This window comes from Leuresthes tenuis, unplaced genomic scaffold (genome assembly GCF_036924035.1).
Source record: "Leuresthes tenuis unplaced genomic scaffold, fLeuTen1.0.hap1 SCAF_12, whole genome shotgun sequence".
NCBI lineage: Eukaryota > Metazoa > Chordata > Actinopteri > Atheriniformes > Atherinopsidae > Leuresthes > Leuresthes tenuis.
The window spans coordinates 16,964,879-16,978,360 of NW_027325366.1; the positions used below are offsets into that span (position 1 = coordinate 16,964,879).

At 41.0% G+C, this 13,482-nt stretch overlaps 2 protein-coding genes across 3 annotated transcripts; one reads left to right on the forward strand and one right to left on the reverse strand.

Annotated features, from left to right (window-relative positions):
- The first annotated feature begins 1,014 nt into the window (after window positions 1–1,014).
- Window positions 1,015–5,222, forward strand: LOC140319845 (uncharacterized protein C13orf42). The gene is made up of 3 exons (XM_072397629.1): window positions 1,015–1,566; window positions 1,644–1,788; window positions 4,502–5,222. The coding sequence occupies exons 1-3, from the start codon at window positions 1,150–1,152 to the stop codon at window positions 4,765–4,767; spliced, it is 828 nt and encodes a 275-aa protein (XP_072253730.1). The 5' UTR covers window positions 1,015–1,149; the 3' UTR covers window positions 4,768–5,222.
- A 676-nt stretch (window positions 5,223–5,898) lies between these two features.
- Window positions 5,899–12,437, reverse strand: rnaseh2b (ribonuclease H2, subunit B). Of its 2 annotated transcripts, XM_072396686.1 has the most exons (11): window positions 12,143–12,430; window positions 11,050–11,118; window positions 10,067–10,174; window positions 9,493–9,569; window positions 7,400–7,514; window positions 7,247–7,311; window positions 7,062–7,161; window positions 6,765–6,846; window positions 6,636–6,681; window positions 6,296–6,373; window positions 5,899–6,034 (listed from the first exon to the last, which is right to left on the reverse strand). In XM_072396686.1, exons 1-11 carry the CDS (start codon window positions 12,204–12,206, stop codon window positions 5,924–5,926), a joined length of 915 nt encoding a protein of 304 aa, XP_072252787.1. In that variant the 5' UTR covers window positions 12,207–12,430; the 3' UTR covers window positions 5,899–5,923. The 2 variants fall into 2 exon arrangements, with proteins under 2 accessions (XP_072252787.1, XP_072252788.1); XM_072396687.1 differs by lacking the exon at window positions 6,296–6,373 and having other exon boundaries at window positions 12,143–12,437.
- Between the last annotated feature and the right edge of the window lie 1,045 nt (window positions 12,438–13,482).

Sequence of the window (13,482 nt, forward strand, 5' to 3'; positions counted from 1 at the left end):
AGACACCAATTCCTCTTTTCGTTTTCTAACAGTTGACCACCCTTTCTAAGTTTGTTCCAGGTTGTTTAATCATGCAGATTTTAAAGCTCAACGGTGTTACCTGCATTCAGGCCAAAGCAGAAGTGTGACTTCACACTCAGTCAGTCATCATTTCCTCCACGAAACTGTTTAAGTGAGGACGAGGCCTTGAAATATGATCATTTTACCCTCTGTGAAGGGTGTTTTTTTTCCTTCTTGCTTGCTTTTAGTTCCTCTACTGTAACCAAAAAAACTCTAGTGTACTGTGTCTCTTTCGCAAGCAAAGCTTCCCCCTAAATCAGTTGTGTGGTGAAAGTGCATGACGGAACATTTCAGGCTGTAATTATGGCCGGGATTTTTCCGACATGGAAGCCCCTTGTCTGCCTGCACAACTCGCTTAAGTTAAGACGCTTTTCTTCAAACTTCATCCGCTCACAGCAGAGGGGCCCGACAACAGCAGCGCATGAAACCAGAGAAAAACGTTTAATTATTAATTAAGAAAGGAAACCTTAGACATGAGTCAACATCATTTACATTCTCGATGTTCCAGCAACATCCGTGTCATTTATACACTGAATTTATCATTCTTTCAATTAATAGCTTATTGCAATAAACCTCTAAAATCTCAATTTGTTTTACCTGCCAGCAGTTCAGTATATATATGCCTATACATTTCTCTTTTTTTATCATCTTTTGTTTTGTCTTACACAAACAGGTAATCTATAACGGGTGGATCTGCGGCCACAAACTAAATTATACTCCTGTTGTTAGTTTGTAGTTATTTTTGTTCACTCCGTCTCCTGTTGATATCTGACAGGACTGCTAATCAGTATAATGATAGCGCAAAGTATAGAGTTACCAGCCCGTTGCCACTGCAGTGTTGCTGAGCAACACCCCATTACAGGCACACTGAAGCAGGGTAAACACCTGTTTCAGATCAGGTTTTTTTGCCTTTGAGAAGCTGTTTGGATATTTCAGCACCCTGGATAGCGACAGGTCCCAGTAAACAGCTCCAGTGGGGTTAATGGCTATTTTTGTTTGTTTGTTTATTGGGAATATGGATGAGTATTACTCACATGTCAGGAAATCTAAAGGGCAAGTCTGAAACCATGACAGATACAATTTAGGGGAATGTTCAGGAAGATCAATAATGTGTTCCGTCCCAACCATCACGGACACAGAGGACGGGATGATGGAGGTGTGCTTCCGGCCGAGCACGACTACCACAACGCCTGCACAGTCAGGCTGGTCCGCAGCACCTCTATGCTTGTGGTGGGAGAAAAAACCCAAACAGCCCAGGGCTCAACTTTGAAACGGAGCAAAAGCACAGTGAGCATCGAGTCAACTTTGTATTATTATCAAAGACAAGAGGACAGGATATGGCTGTACTCCCAGAATCAGAACTGTCTCGAGTACCTGGAGGCGCTCGTGGCTCTGAGAAGGCAGTACACAAAGAGCGTGAGTGACTTGAAAAGCAACGACGCCAAGGCCACTGCGTCCTCAAAGAAGAAACCCGCGCCCCAGCCGCCTTCAAAGAAGGAGGAACCGGTAAGCTCAAATTATTCTATCCCACAATATGAGGTAGGAAAAGCGTAAGGCAAATATCCTTCCATTCCTAACCACAGATATCAAGAGCCAAACCGTCCACCCCCTCTGTCCCCAACGAGGAGGACACTTTGCAGTTCTTTGATTCGGTCATCGCCAGCTGCGACAGTGAACCTCTGCGCAAACCTTACAAGGATGATGGCCACGCAGACGTGGATTTCATAGGTGAGTTTGGAATTCCATTTCTGGGGACCCTGAGAATTGGTGTGGCAGTGCAACATTAAGGAAACAAGCAATGAAGTCTTTGAAGACACTTTGGGTTAGATGGTGTGTGTTCAGGTTAAAAGGGAAGTTCGTTTTTTTTAAACCTGGACCTTATTTCTGGCATAAAATCCGTTCTTCTACTCACCAATAACAGTTTGGTGAAAGTCGGACGCTATTTATATCACTACATCCACGTATATCCATATAACGGGAGTGAACGGGGCATAGACAATACAGCCTCTAAATAAGGCATTATCTGTCTTTATTTCAATAAAACTTTATGACGAATGAATGAATTAATTAACTGTTAGTTCAGAGCTGACTGTTGTCGTTATTGGGGGCTATCAGGGGCTTTCTACACACTGGTCTAGTGGGATCACGTCATCGACGTGCGCCACTGCTGCACAGCTTATTTACTCCAAGCTCTGTGACGGTTGGCTAGCTTCACTCGAAGTTTGCTACTGCTAGTTTTGTCCAACAGTAGCAGTAGTAAACTCTGATAAGTTCATGATAGCCCCTCATAGCCGCCACATGGCAGCTCTGAACCAACAGTGCAATAGTATGCGTTCATTCATTAATTGGTCTTAAAGTATTGGTGAAATAAAGACAAATAATGCCTTATTTTGAGGCTGCATTGTCTATGCCCCGTTCACTCCCATTTTATGGATATAAGCAGATCTTGAGTGAACTAAATAGCGTTCGAAGGACGCCGACTTTCACCAAACTGTTATCGCCGAATAGATGAACGGATTTTATGCCAGAAATAAGGTTCAGTTTTTTTTAAAAAAACAACTTCCCCTTTAAACTAATGGGCCAACAAATGTAAGAACTATAGGTGCTCCGAAATTTAAATTCTGAGCCGATATCTAAGATAATGATTTGGACCGTGACCGATACCAGTTGTTTTAGAAACTTATTTTCCCTTTAATGCAAAAGAAACAATTTGACATGCTTTATGAAAAAAAAATATTCAAATAATTTCAATGTCATAGTGTTTGAATGATCACAATATATTTCATACAAATAAGAAAAAAAAAAACTTATTATTGGTCTTCACAAAACAAAACAAAAAAATGTTTAACCAGTTGCCAACTCAGGGACTTCTCAGTGATTGCATGTAGTGGTGCAAATTAAATTTAAATTAATTTAGTCAATTTCAGAGCAAAGTCAACGCAACACACCCAAGTTACATCAGAGAAACATAGCCACTCCTGTTTGCTGATTGGCTGATTGTGTGAAACATGCTGAATGTTGGCTCATAATGATGTGAGGCCAAGGTATCTACGCATCAACAATAAGAAAATGTACCAAAGTAGCCTTCTCTATTTTAGACACATAACTGATTTAACTGTGATATATTGCCTTACTTATGTGAATGTTAAAGTATTAATAACAATACATTAAAATGACAGGATCCTTCTTAACTCCAACTCTAAATGATTCATTTAAAACTTTAAGCCAGCAGGAATTACATAGATTCAAATCTGACATATAAATCATAATAATAAACACATAAAATATGATGTATTATGGGAAATTAGAAAGTAGTTCAGACTAGCCCCACGTTAACAGGACAACATTGAACATTAAAAAATGAAAATTTATGACATTTGTTATGAGGACTGGGCTATTGCTTGTAATGTGATTTAAATGTTTACTTATATAGAGGAATTCGTGGAATGGAACGATGGTTAAGCCTAGTCCCAATTTTCTCCCGTCAACATTACCCATCTGTATTTATTTATTTTTTTTTTTTTAATTCTTGCTGGCAGGAGCCTCTCTTTCTCTTGGAGATCAAGAAGTGGTGGTCACCTAAGCGATTTTAACGAAACGGTGACTGTTAACATTTGTCAACTGTAGTTACTGGTCGCTGCTTGCGAAGATATGTTAAGTGTGGATAACATTGTACACGAGGCATGAAGTACATAAGTTCCAGTGGTTTGTAACACTGAATCTGCTAAATTTAACACATCCTGACAATCTAAGACATAATTCTGTCCTGCGAAGCTTAGGTACCTTTTGCAGCAATTCAATTGCGGTTAAATATCAAAACACTGTTGCTTTGTTTTTTTACAAGAGGAGCACAAATGTCACTAATACCGCTAATGATGACTGAGCATACATCAAGGCCGCAGAATAGAACTGGCACGCCTGAAGCGAATCTAGCTATTTTTCTATGCATTTTCAGACCTGTGCACATATTTTAACGTAACACTTTATTTGATCTCATCTCAAGTTTGCCAAATTGTTTAGCCGAGTGTCTTTTTGCCGTCTCTGAAATGAAATGCCACGCATTCAATTTGCTTATCATCTTGCCTGAACCGTTACTGCCCTTTGGGAAATGTTTTCATGTTTTCAAGACTTTTTAGCATTTTTTGGTTTTGTTCGGTTTTTGCATCTCAGCGGCAAAAAAGTGCTCCTAAGCATTCAGTCCGCATCATTTAGATACAAGACCGGGAGAAAGAATTATGAACGATTTAAAATTGTGTGGTGGCTCTGTATACAACCACTACCTTCTATAACCTCGGTAATAAGGTAGGCTGTTAAAACTGTTGTTTTGTATTGTCCTGGGTTTCACAGCAGAACCTAATAAAATGGCTGGTAACCAATAAAGTCAGTATCATTCATTTTCCGCCTCATCTCTACTTCTTGCTTTCTGTCCATCCCACAACAGTGGCTTCTAGCTCGGCTGGACACGACCTCCACTCCAACTGGGTTTTGAGGGTTCCACGGGTCGCCGATGATTCTGAGCAGAAGGTGGTTCGTGACTGTGCCAATGAAAGTGTCCGAAAGAAGAAAAACCAAAACGGGTCCACGAGCAGCAGACTTCGACTGCAGAGGAACCCGATCCACCTGCCCAAAGTGGTGGAGAGTGCATTCCAGACGCTGCGCTTCAAGCCCAAATTAAAAAAAGCAGTGAAGCCTGATGGACATTTGTAACCAGCTGCACTGCCACATCACTGACGGAGGTCGGCCCAATATGTTCGGGCCAGACATCACGCTGTGTGAAATATCCTTCTGGACAATTAATATCGGCGATACAGTATGTAAAGTAAAACAGTTTCCCGAAGACCTGTCCTAATTTTAAGTCTTACTGGTGCAAAAATGGCCCAGAATTTTGGCTAATAAACACACAAGTGTTACTAATCCAACGACAACTCGGTCCATTCAATTACACACCATATCATTCAACTGTGACAGCCAGCATGCACACACCAAGTGCCAGGAACTGAAGCAGCAGCAAGAATTCCGCTTTCTTCCTTCTCAAAGGTACACTTTTTCCAGAATGTCTACAGAGAAAAATGCCTGTTCAGCAGAATGCATTACAGAAGCTTTCAGAGCAGCTTCATATTATCCTTCCTTGATATCAGATATACTATACTGCAGTATATGGGGGGGGGTTGATGACTTTGATGGCTTTTAAAAGGATGAAAATAAAATAAAACTTAAATTCCACCTGACATCTTAAGATTACTTTGACTTATCTGTGAATAGAATTTCTCTAAAGATGCCTTTTGAACTGAATCAAACAAGAAAAATGTTCAATATCGCGACGGATATGGAATTTTGACTGATTACAGCTCAAAGTTCGGACGCAAGTGTCTGCATTCCTTTCAGGTATCAAAGCCAACTGTAAAATACAACAATGGCTCCTTTCATGCTCAGTCACAGACTGCCGAGAGAATATCTATTTGAATCGAGAGTGACGCTCAGCGAGTCAAAGGTCCAAGGCCTGAGCTGTCTGAATAGCTCCAAACCTGCCAAACGTCACTGGATATATTCCAAAGTTGAAATGATCTCAAACTTGAAGGGTCAGAAGGGTCAAAGAAATATACGAGTCCAACGATGCTGATATATCTGATTTCATGTGCCCAGGTTTTCAGACACCTGTCACTGGTATTCAAGATAAAATTAGATACCACTGCGGGTTGGAAGGTAGTAAAAGTAAGTAAGTAAAAGTTCCTTTCAAAGTTCCTTTAGGTTCCTTTCAAAGTATTAAAAATGAGAATAGCACGTCAAAAACATTGTCTTTTTTTTTTTTTATTCCAAATAGGTTGCATACTAATAAAAAAAAAAACAAGACAATACACAACAATCATTTCTTTTCTGCTTTGACCTTAGGGCTAAAAAAGGATGACATTGGCTTCATGCCACTCTTGTCCACCTTTGCCAGTGATTTCTGAGCAGATGTCATCTTCTTGGGTGGCTGAAATAAAGGGGAGAGGGACAAAAAATAAACCAATAAAACTCGACAATCTTGCCCAGAGACAGCAGGGAATTCATTAACTATAACAAAGTGCAATTCACTAGCACATGTTTATATTCAAAGCCCAAAGAAAGCAGTCAGCAGACAAAACTAAAAATTACTTCAGAGATAAAACACAGGAGACTTCTCCCATGTTCCAAAGCCACTAAGCCCTCCAATAATGTTTAATCTACTTAGCCAGACCACTCCGCATACACTCACTTTCCGCGCAAAGTCTCCACTGTTGAATTTGGTGTAGTCTTCTCCAGCCTCCACCGGCTTGTCTGAAAGTTTCCGCTTCTGCCAAACGAGGAAGTAGGAGATGCTTTTCATGACAATAAGCACCACAGAAACACCACTACCAGCACTACTGACCACACACAACAAGCCCTAAAAGCCCCAATTAAACCGCACAAGCAGTGCCTGAGAAACACACTCCTAAAAAGCATGCAACAACGTGAGAGTGAGGTGGAGGACTACATGGAAAGTGCACCGAGGCTTCGGCAGAATGCAGAACTGAGAGAAAGTGTTCCAACAAAGTCACTCAGAGACGCCATCGTACCTTGGAAGGAGGCTCTGTCTCCTTTGGGCTCGTGAGCTCTGGTAGGCTGTGGAGTGCAGTAAAGAGGCATGTTTAATCGAAATTATCTACATAACTCAGTAATGATAATGATGACGAAGATTAACATACCCCAGGTGTTTGAGGAGGGCTTTGCTGAGGTCTTCACTGATGTACTCTGATATCAGGCCGTGGGCGTAGCGCAGGTAGTCATCTGTAGCATCGAAACATGAGAGGGAAGGTAATAATTAATCTTATCTGGTGGCTGACTGATTTCAAAACAAACATGTTGCAGCGATTAAGCCAAATCCATACACACATACTATAGAGCAATACTGCCATCTATTGGTCAACACTCATTATTGCTGACAATGGTAAAAATCTGCCGCAAAATGTCCTAAACGAGGACGTGTTGGGATGTCTGGTTACCCTCATGGTCCTCTGACTTGATCCTGACATATGTGGAAGATTTCACTCCCTCTCCTACAGAGATGTTTTTCTTCTTCAGGGCAACGACCGTCCTCTCCACCTACAACAAAAAAAAAAGAAGATTTGACAGTTATCCTGATATATTTCTGTCGTACCAGAGCCTAAATATCTCACGCTGCATTCACCTTTTTCTTTAACCAGTTCAAAGTCCGCTCTTGACTGTATCGATAAAACTTCTGGCTTCCCACCTCTGCAAGTATGAAACACAACATTTAAAAAAAACCGAAGCAAGTATCTCAGCCTTTTAATCGAGTCATTCCTGCACAAACAAAAATGACCTTTTTCCTCTGCGATGTGGTGCAACGAGGCCAGCGCGCACGTGCAGCTGAGAAGCCTCGAACAAGCTGGGAACTCCTCATCCATGACCACTTGGCGCACGGGTTGGAACTTCCCCTGAGCAGCATTAATAAAGAAAAAGGCGAACGGTTAACTGCAAGCTCCTTTGAACATTCAACTACTCAAACAGAAAGTTACAACGAGTTCTTCCACGTCTCCCTCACCCACTGCACCCTCTGTCTGAGTAAGCACAAAACAGCTCGTGTTCAAACATCTCGTTCGTAGGCGAGGTTGCTCACAGCTCTCGGCCTCCGATTGCACGGGCGGAGATGCCAGCCTTTTGTGGGGAAGAAAGGTCCTCCTGTCGCTTTGTAGTACTGCCAACTACTAGTCCAAACGGTGATAAGTGGCTCATGGCAACAAATCTATGGACAATATACAGGCTGCTGGTGATAGCTGATGGTGGCTAAAAGTGACATTTCAGCCAAAGCATCCAGCCACAGGATAAATCCTGATGAGACCTGTTTAAGACTTTTCCGGTTTGCAAACATGTTATTCCAACTGAAATGGTACGGTATTTACTCAAAGCTGTACTGACACGCCCCGATAGTGCGGCCAGGGATCAAATCACTCTGTGTGTTTACGCTCAACGAGGCTAAAATGGGCCGAGGCGCTCTGCAAAGTGTGGGCGCCCATCAATAGAGCCGAATTCCCACTAAAGCTGCTCTCATTCGCACATTCTTTTCGGTTTCTTTCACGTCAGAAATTGCGTCTGCATGTCAACGTGTCTAATCCGCTGGTCTAATGCTGATTTTATAACGGCAACGTCATCTGACAAAATCACTATTAAACTACTTTAAAGTGTGAATTTCTCCCTAAACACATTTTTATGAGCCAAGTCAAAGCAAAAAGAGACAAAAAAACAACTAATATTTCAGGCGGTAATCTCAAGACTCTGATACATTTCCTTTTAAATATGATATTGATGATATGATTTGATGGGAGCAAAGAGAGATTTAGTGTAATTGTGCTGCCTAAATATATCACCAGCAGTGAAATGAAAGGAAACCAAGGGCAACAATGAACCCCATCATCATAAGTTAATCTTAACTCATTACCACATTTCACATGGGACGTGGCGGCGGCCAGTATTCGGTTCATTTTGGGACGCTGGCAGGCAATGTGTGCTGGGCGGGTGGCAATATGGCAAGAGGGTGAGACTAGCCGGCATGAATCAAAGTCCACACCCGTCCACTTTCAAGATGAAATATCTTCAGATGGAGAAAGATGCAATCATGTCAGTGGAGGAGCATCCCTCAGTGAACAACATACATATCTATTTTTATACAGAAATAAATCAGAAAACAAGTGTTTGGGAGGTGTTCAAAGCAAGGCTCAGAGGCCTCCTTAAAAGCTGCTATCCGACAGGACAAGAAGACAAATGTGCTGCCTGCACGTCAAGAAAGTCATGCTCCAGTATTTTGTTGGATCGCACATAGCTTTGATTCCACCACACACTGGCTGGGAAATCGTTTTGACAAACTATTGCAGTGACGCAACGTTAATTTCCATCCAGAGTTGCATTCATTTATAGACAAGATCTTGCACGTGTGTCAGACCTCTATGTGAAGTCTTTTCCCGCACAAACCAAGCATTCTCCACTGTGAGTGATTAAAAAATATATTATCCTATTCCCCACATGCCGTTGGATTAGTTTGCACAGTTGCTCCACCGCGTGAGATATCGCTTCCATGACTAAGTACTGTCTGCTTTTTGTCTTTCGTGCGAGAGGCAGTGTGGGAGGACACAGAGCAGCGAGCATTTCCCGTAAAAAATAACAAAAATCAGCATTAATGTGTCAGCGGCTGACGTTTCCCGCTCCCACAGCTTTGATCCGTTATCACAGAGGAGTCACAAAATGTACTGAACTTAACGGGCACTCACAAAAAGTAGCCTTCAAAAAAGAAATAGATAATACATTTCATACTACTAAGTGTAAATCAGATTCCAGTGGTACACAAAGGCTCCACTGTAAGAGCAGCAAGACGTTACAATGAAACGAGACCCGCAGGAACTCGCTTTTTGTGGTTCTTACCTCTTTCCCAGATGTAATCAAATATGGCAAAATGAGATAAAGAGGATCCATCGGTGTTACAAAGATAAGTCTCCCATCTGTTTAAAGAAAGAGACGACATGACAAATGCAATTGATTAACGTAGCAAAAAAAAGGTCCGTCAGAAGAAACTTAAGACAAAAAACGGTCAACACCAATTATGATGTAAACGTCAACATCATCAGCTTTATTAGAGCTTCTAAATGAATGAATCACCACAGCAAAGACTGTCGGGGTTAGCAAACGTTTTCATTTGCAGACTTGATGTTTAGTTGTAACCTGTTTAATGAGCTCTTCCCTCTCCGCTTTGCATTTGTTGTTTTGACGTAGCAGCACTGCATGTCAAGCTGCTCGTCATTTTAGTCCATCTTCATTACTACTTGCAGCTTCTAGGAGGTGATTTGGCCGGCTACAAATGCTGACTGTAAGACTCTTTTCCATCCAACAAATACTGCTGATGAGGACTAAAGGTGAGATGAGCTCGGCTTCGAGTCTGTGTTCGTAACGAGGATTAAGCTGATTCGGAGCGAGCGCCCTAATGAGGAATGGGTCCCACCTCTCTGCACAGCCTGGCCAACAAACCAGGAGTGGAAATCTTCTTCGAATGCTTTGACCTCATACAGCCGTACGTCCCCACTCCCCAGCATATACAGAGATGCTCCATCTGCAGGGGTGATAGACAAGGAACTGCGTTACTTTCACTTCTGCAATTGCACGTCACAAATGTAGAAAGAGACCGCTATGAAATTCACCGAAGACATGCAGAAACTTCAGAAGTTTTCTTTTTTTTTTGGCCGACCTTTGCTGCTCTATGTAAACTGTACATATACTCACATCTACCATCGGTTAAATCACCGTCAATTTAGTATACTCAAGACCACTTCATATTACCTAATAACTAGTAAGTAAGCTTCAACATTATTTAGACATAAGAATAACAGCGTTGGAGGGTTTTTTTTAGGTTTTTTGAAAGACGAGAGCACAAAATAGATACAGAGTGGTATGACTGGTAAATTTTACTAAGGCAGCACCTCATTGTTTTCATTCACCACCACACATACCATCATGGCATGCTGGCTGGATTTATTGACATTTTATGTCGTTGTGTGAATCCGTCCTCCGCACATGGTGACTTATAGTTGTATGTTTCTCTCACTTGCTCATTTTGTCATGGTCTGTTTTTAATCATCTTGAACCGCTCATTATCTATCAATTTATTCTTTTCGAGTTTTTTTATATTGTCATAGCTGTTACAGACAGAACCCATGTAAAACACCCTGAAGTATTGGCAAAACTGAAGAGATGCTGAATTGAATTTGTAGCGTTAAAGGAACAAGCAAAGGCTCAATTTGTTCACAGGGATGCTAAGAAACAATGATAAGGATCTCTAGATCCTCATGCATACATAGCGCCCAACCTCTCACATCAAGTAAGTAGCTTTGATATTTGTGTACATTTGATATTTTCTCCGATTACAGACCACAATGCAAAAAAACTGTTGCAGAACTAGAAGTTGGGGTAACAAAAGGGAGATTAAACCTGTTGAGGGATTTCTCAGTCTCACAAAAGTTGGATCACTGTTGTGCTTCTTTGTGCTTATGGCTGAGTCTGTGGACAGAAAGAAAAGAAGAAAAAAACAGTGACAACAGCTCGAGAAGTAACACAGGACACAGGACACAACATTTCTGAATAATCTATGGACTAGTCTCACAGTACTGCCTGTAGTAACCACTCACTAACACAGAATTACACAGAATTATACTGGCCTGGTGAAATAACAATAACTATTTTGGCCCCCTTTCAAATACCACAGCACACTTTATTGGAAACAGTTACAAGAAAATGTACTTTAAGTTGTCTGCAATTACTACGGTGTATTCATTTAAATGTTTTTGTTAAATATATTTATGCATGTATGTAGCCTATATTGTAAGTCTAAAGACTTCGAGATTTCAAATGACATTTCAACATAATTCGAAGTGCACATTTTACACTTGTATTTCAACCCATAACCTAATACCAAGGTATAGTGAAAACTATGCAAAGTTACTATTAAGTGCTAATCTTATCAATTGAAATGTGCACAAAGTGTGATAGAGCATACCATCGATCAAATAAGAGCATATTAATGGCATATTGTCATCATAATTGTGGAACTTTTGCAATATATCTTAACTGTAATTGTTAAGGTTCAAAAAACGGTATTTTACTCATCAAGCATGTAAATTACTACAGACACAAACATGTACTTAAGTGTAATTTAAGATGTTCCACTTCAGCACATAAACGTACAATAAATACACCTCAAATTCTGCTTTTCTACTATTTAATTACGTTTGAAATTACAAAACTAGATGTACCAAAAGAGAAAACTTCAAATTATCTGATAATTTCCACACTGTATTTAAACTAAGATGAGTCTGACTGCAAGTACACTGAAGTATGTTACATTTTTATTTTTCACCGGGGACGCTTCTCCTTTAGCATGCAGCGTATGTTAGATGTATGCTATCCTTCATTAAAGACTCCATTGCCACTTATGACAAGTTATTGATCGCAACTTTCACGGTTTAAAAACTTATAAGTTACAGAGCACGTTAGCATAACTTGCTATGCCCACAGCCAAACCTACCTGCAGCGATAACAACCAAACTGTCATTCTGTACGTTGGGCGTACGCTTCTTTTTAGTTGCCATGTTGTATAACTGCACTTGGCAGGTATGAGCTTAATGCCTTTTTGACCTAAAACCAGTGTCGGCTTACTGTAGTCGGTGTAGCTACTTTTTTTCTGCCTGACAACATGAGCTCAGAAAAGGCGCCTCTCAGCGTGTCCACTTCCTGCTTCTGTCAAGCAACTGAAAACACGGCTCCGCTTAAGGCCCTGACAGTTCGTTTCCCGTCCACTGTTTCACAAAGAAGAGCTTTGCTCATTTCAACAAAGATCTATTCCTGACATTCGCTCGAAACAACCAGAAAGACGTCTTTTTATACTTTCATCTTAAACTCTTCATACCCGTTTTTAGCGCAATGGTACGTTCCGTATTGACGTCATACCAGCGTGTAAATTTTCTACAGTGCCGCTAGAGGTCACCCAAGAGTTTTACAAAATCTGCAATAATATCAAATCATGTAGTTCTGATTTCGTACCAATCTCTTTACTGATACGTCTCTAATGTTTTGGGTTTGAGATCTCTGCTCTCAGGTGCAAGATGTTTGGTGGCCAGCTGTCCTTTGGCACACTGGCTTATAACAGATTGAGGAATCCATCTGTGCTTGAATAAGAGGACGGCATCTCTCACTCTCTCTCAGGATGTGACAGTGTGTGTCCCAGTTGGTTTTCAGTGACTCATTTGTTGTCTTTTTTTTTCCTCCTGCACTGTTTGTGTGCATGCTCAAATGGGGATATGTGGGGCGCTTGCGTGTGTTTTCAACCCTTTTATTTGACTATGGCTGTCAGTTTGATGAGCTGATGTGTTTATGTAGCTTCTTTTTTTTTTAGCTATTAGTTTCCCCTTTTTGAGAAAACATGCACAGCACAGACTATTAACAGGTTTATAATTAGGTTGTTTTGGTAATGCGAAAGGGTTCGCTGGATGACTGAGCTTCTAAACATCACCATACAGTTTCCCTGTGGGACGCAGCATGGTGCAGTGGAAAATTAGAGTCCGCACATGGTGACTTACAGTTATATGTTTCTCTCACTTGCTCATTTTGTCATTGTCTGTTTTTAATCATCTTGAACCACTTTCTTTTTTTCCATCCATGTAAGAATATTCTTTCCTTCCATTTCCCATTTTCCCAGTTTTCAGCAACATATGTTCTAAACCCTTTGAACGTTGCACCAGCTCCTCCTTCAAATCAGTTAGATTTATGTTGCTGTAGTCTATGGCAAAGAGAGCGTGGGTGAGATATTGTCTGTGAATGACTTGTTTTATGGGTCCCGGGAGTATCATACACAACAGTCTGTGCAGC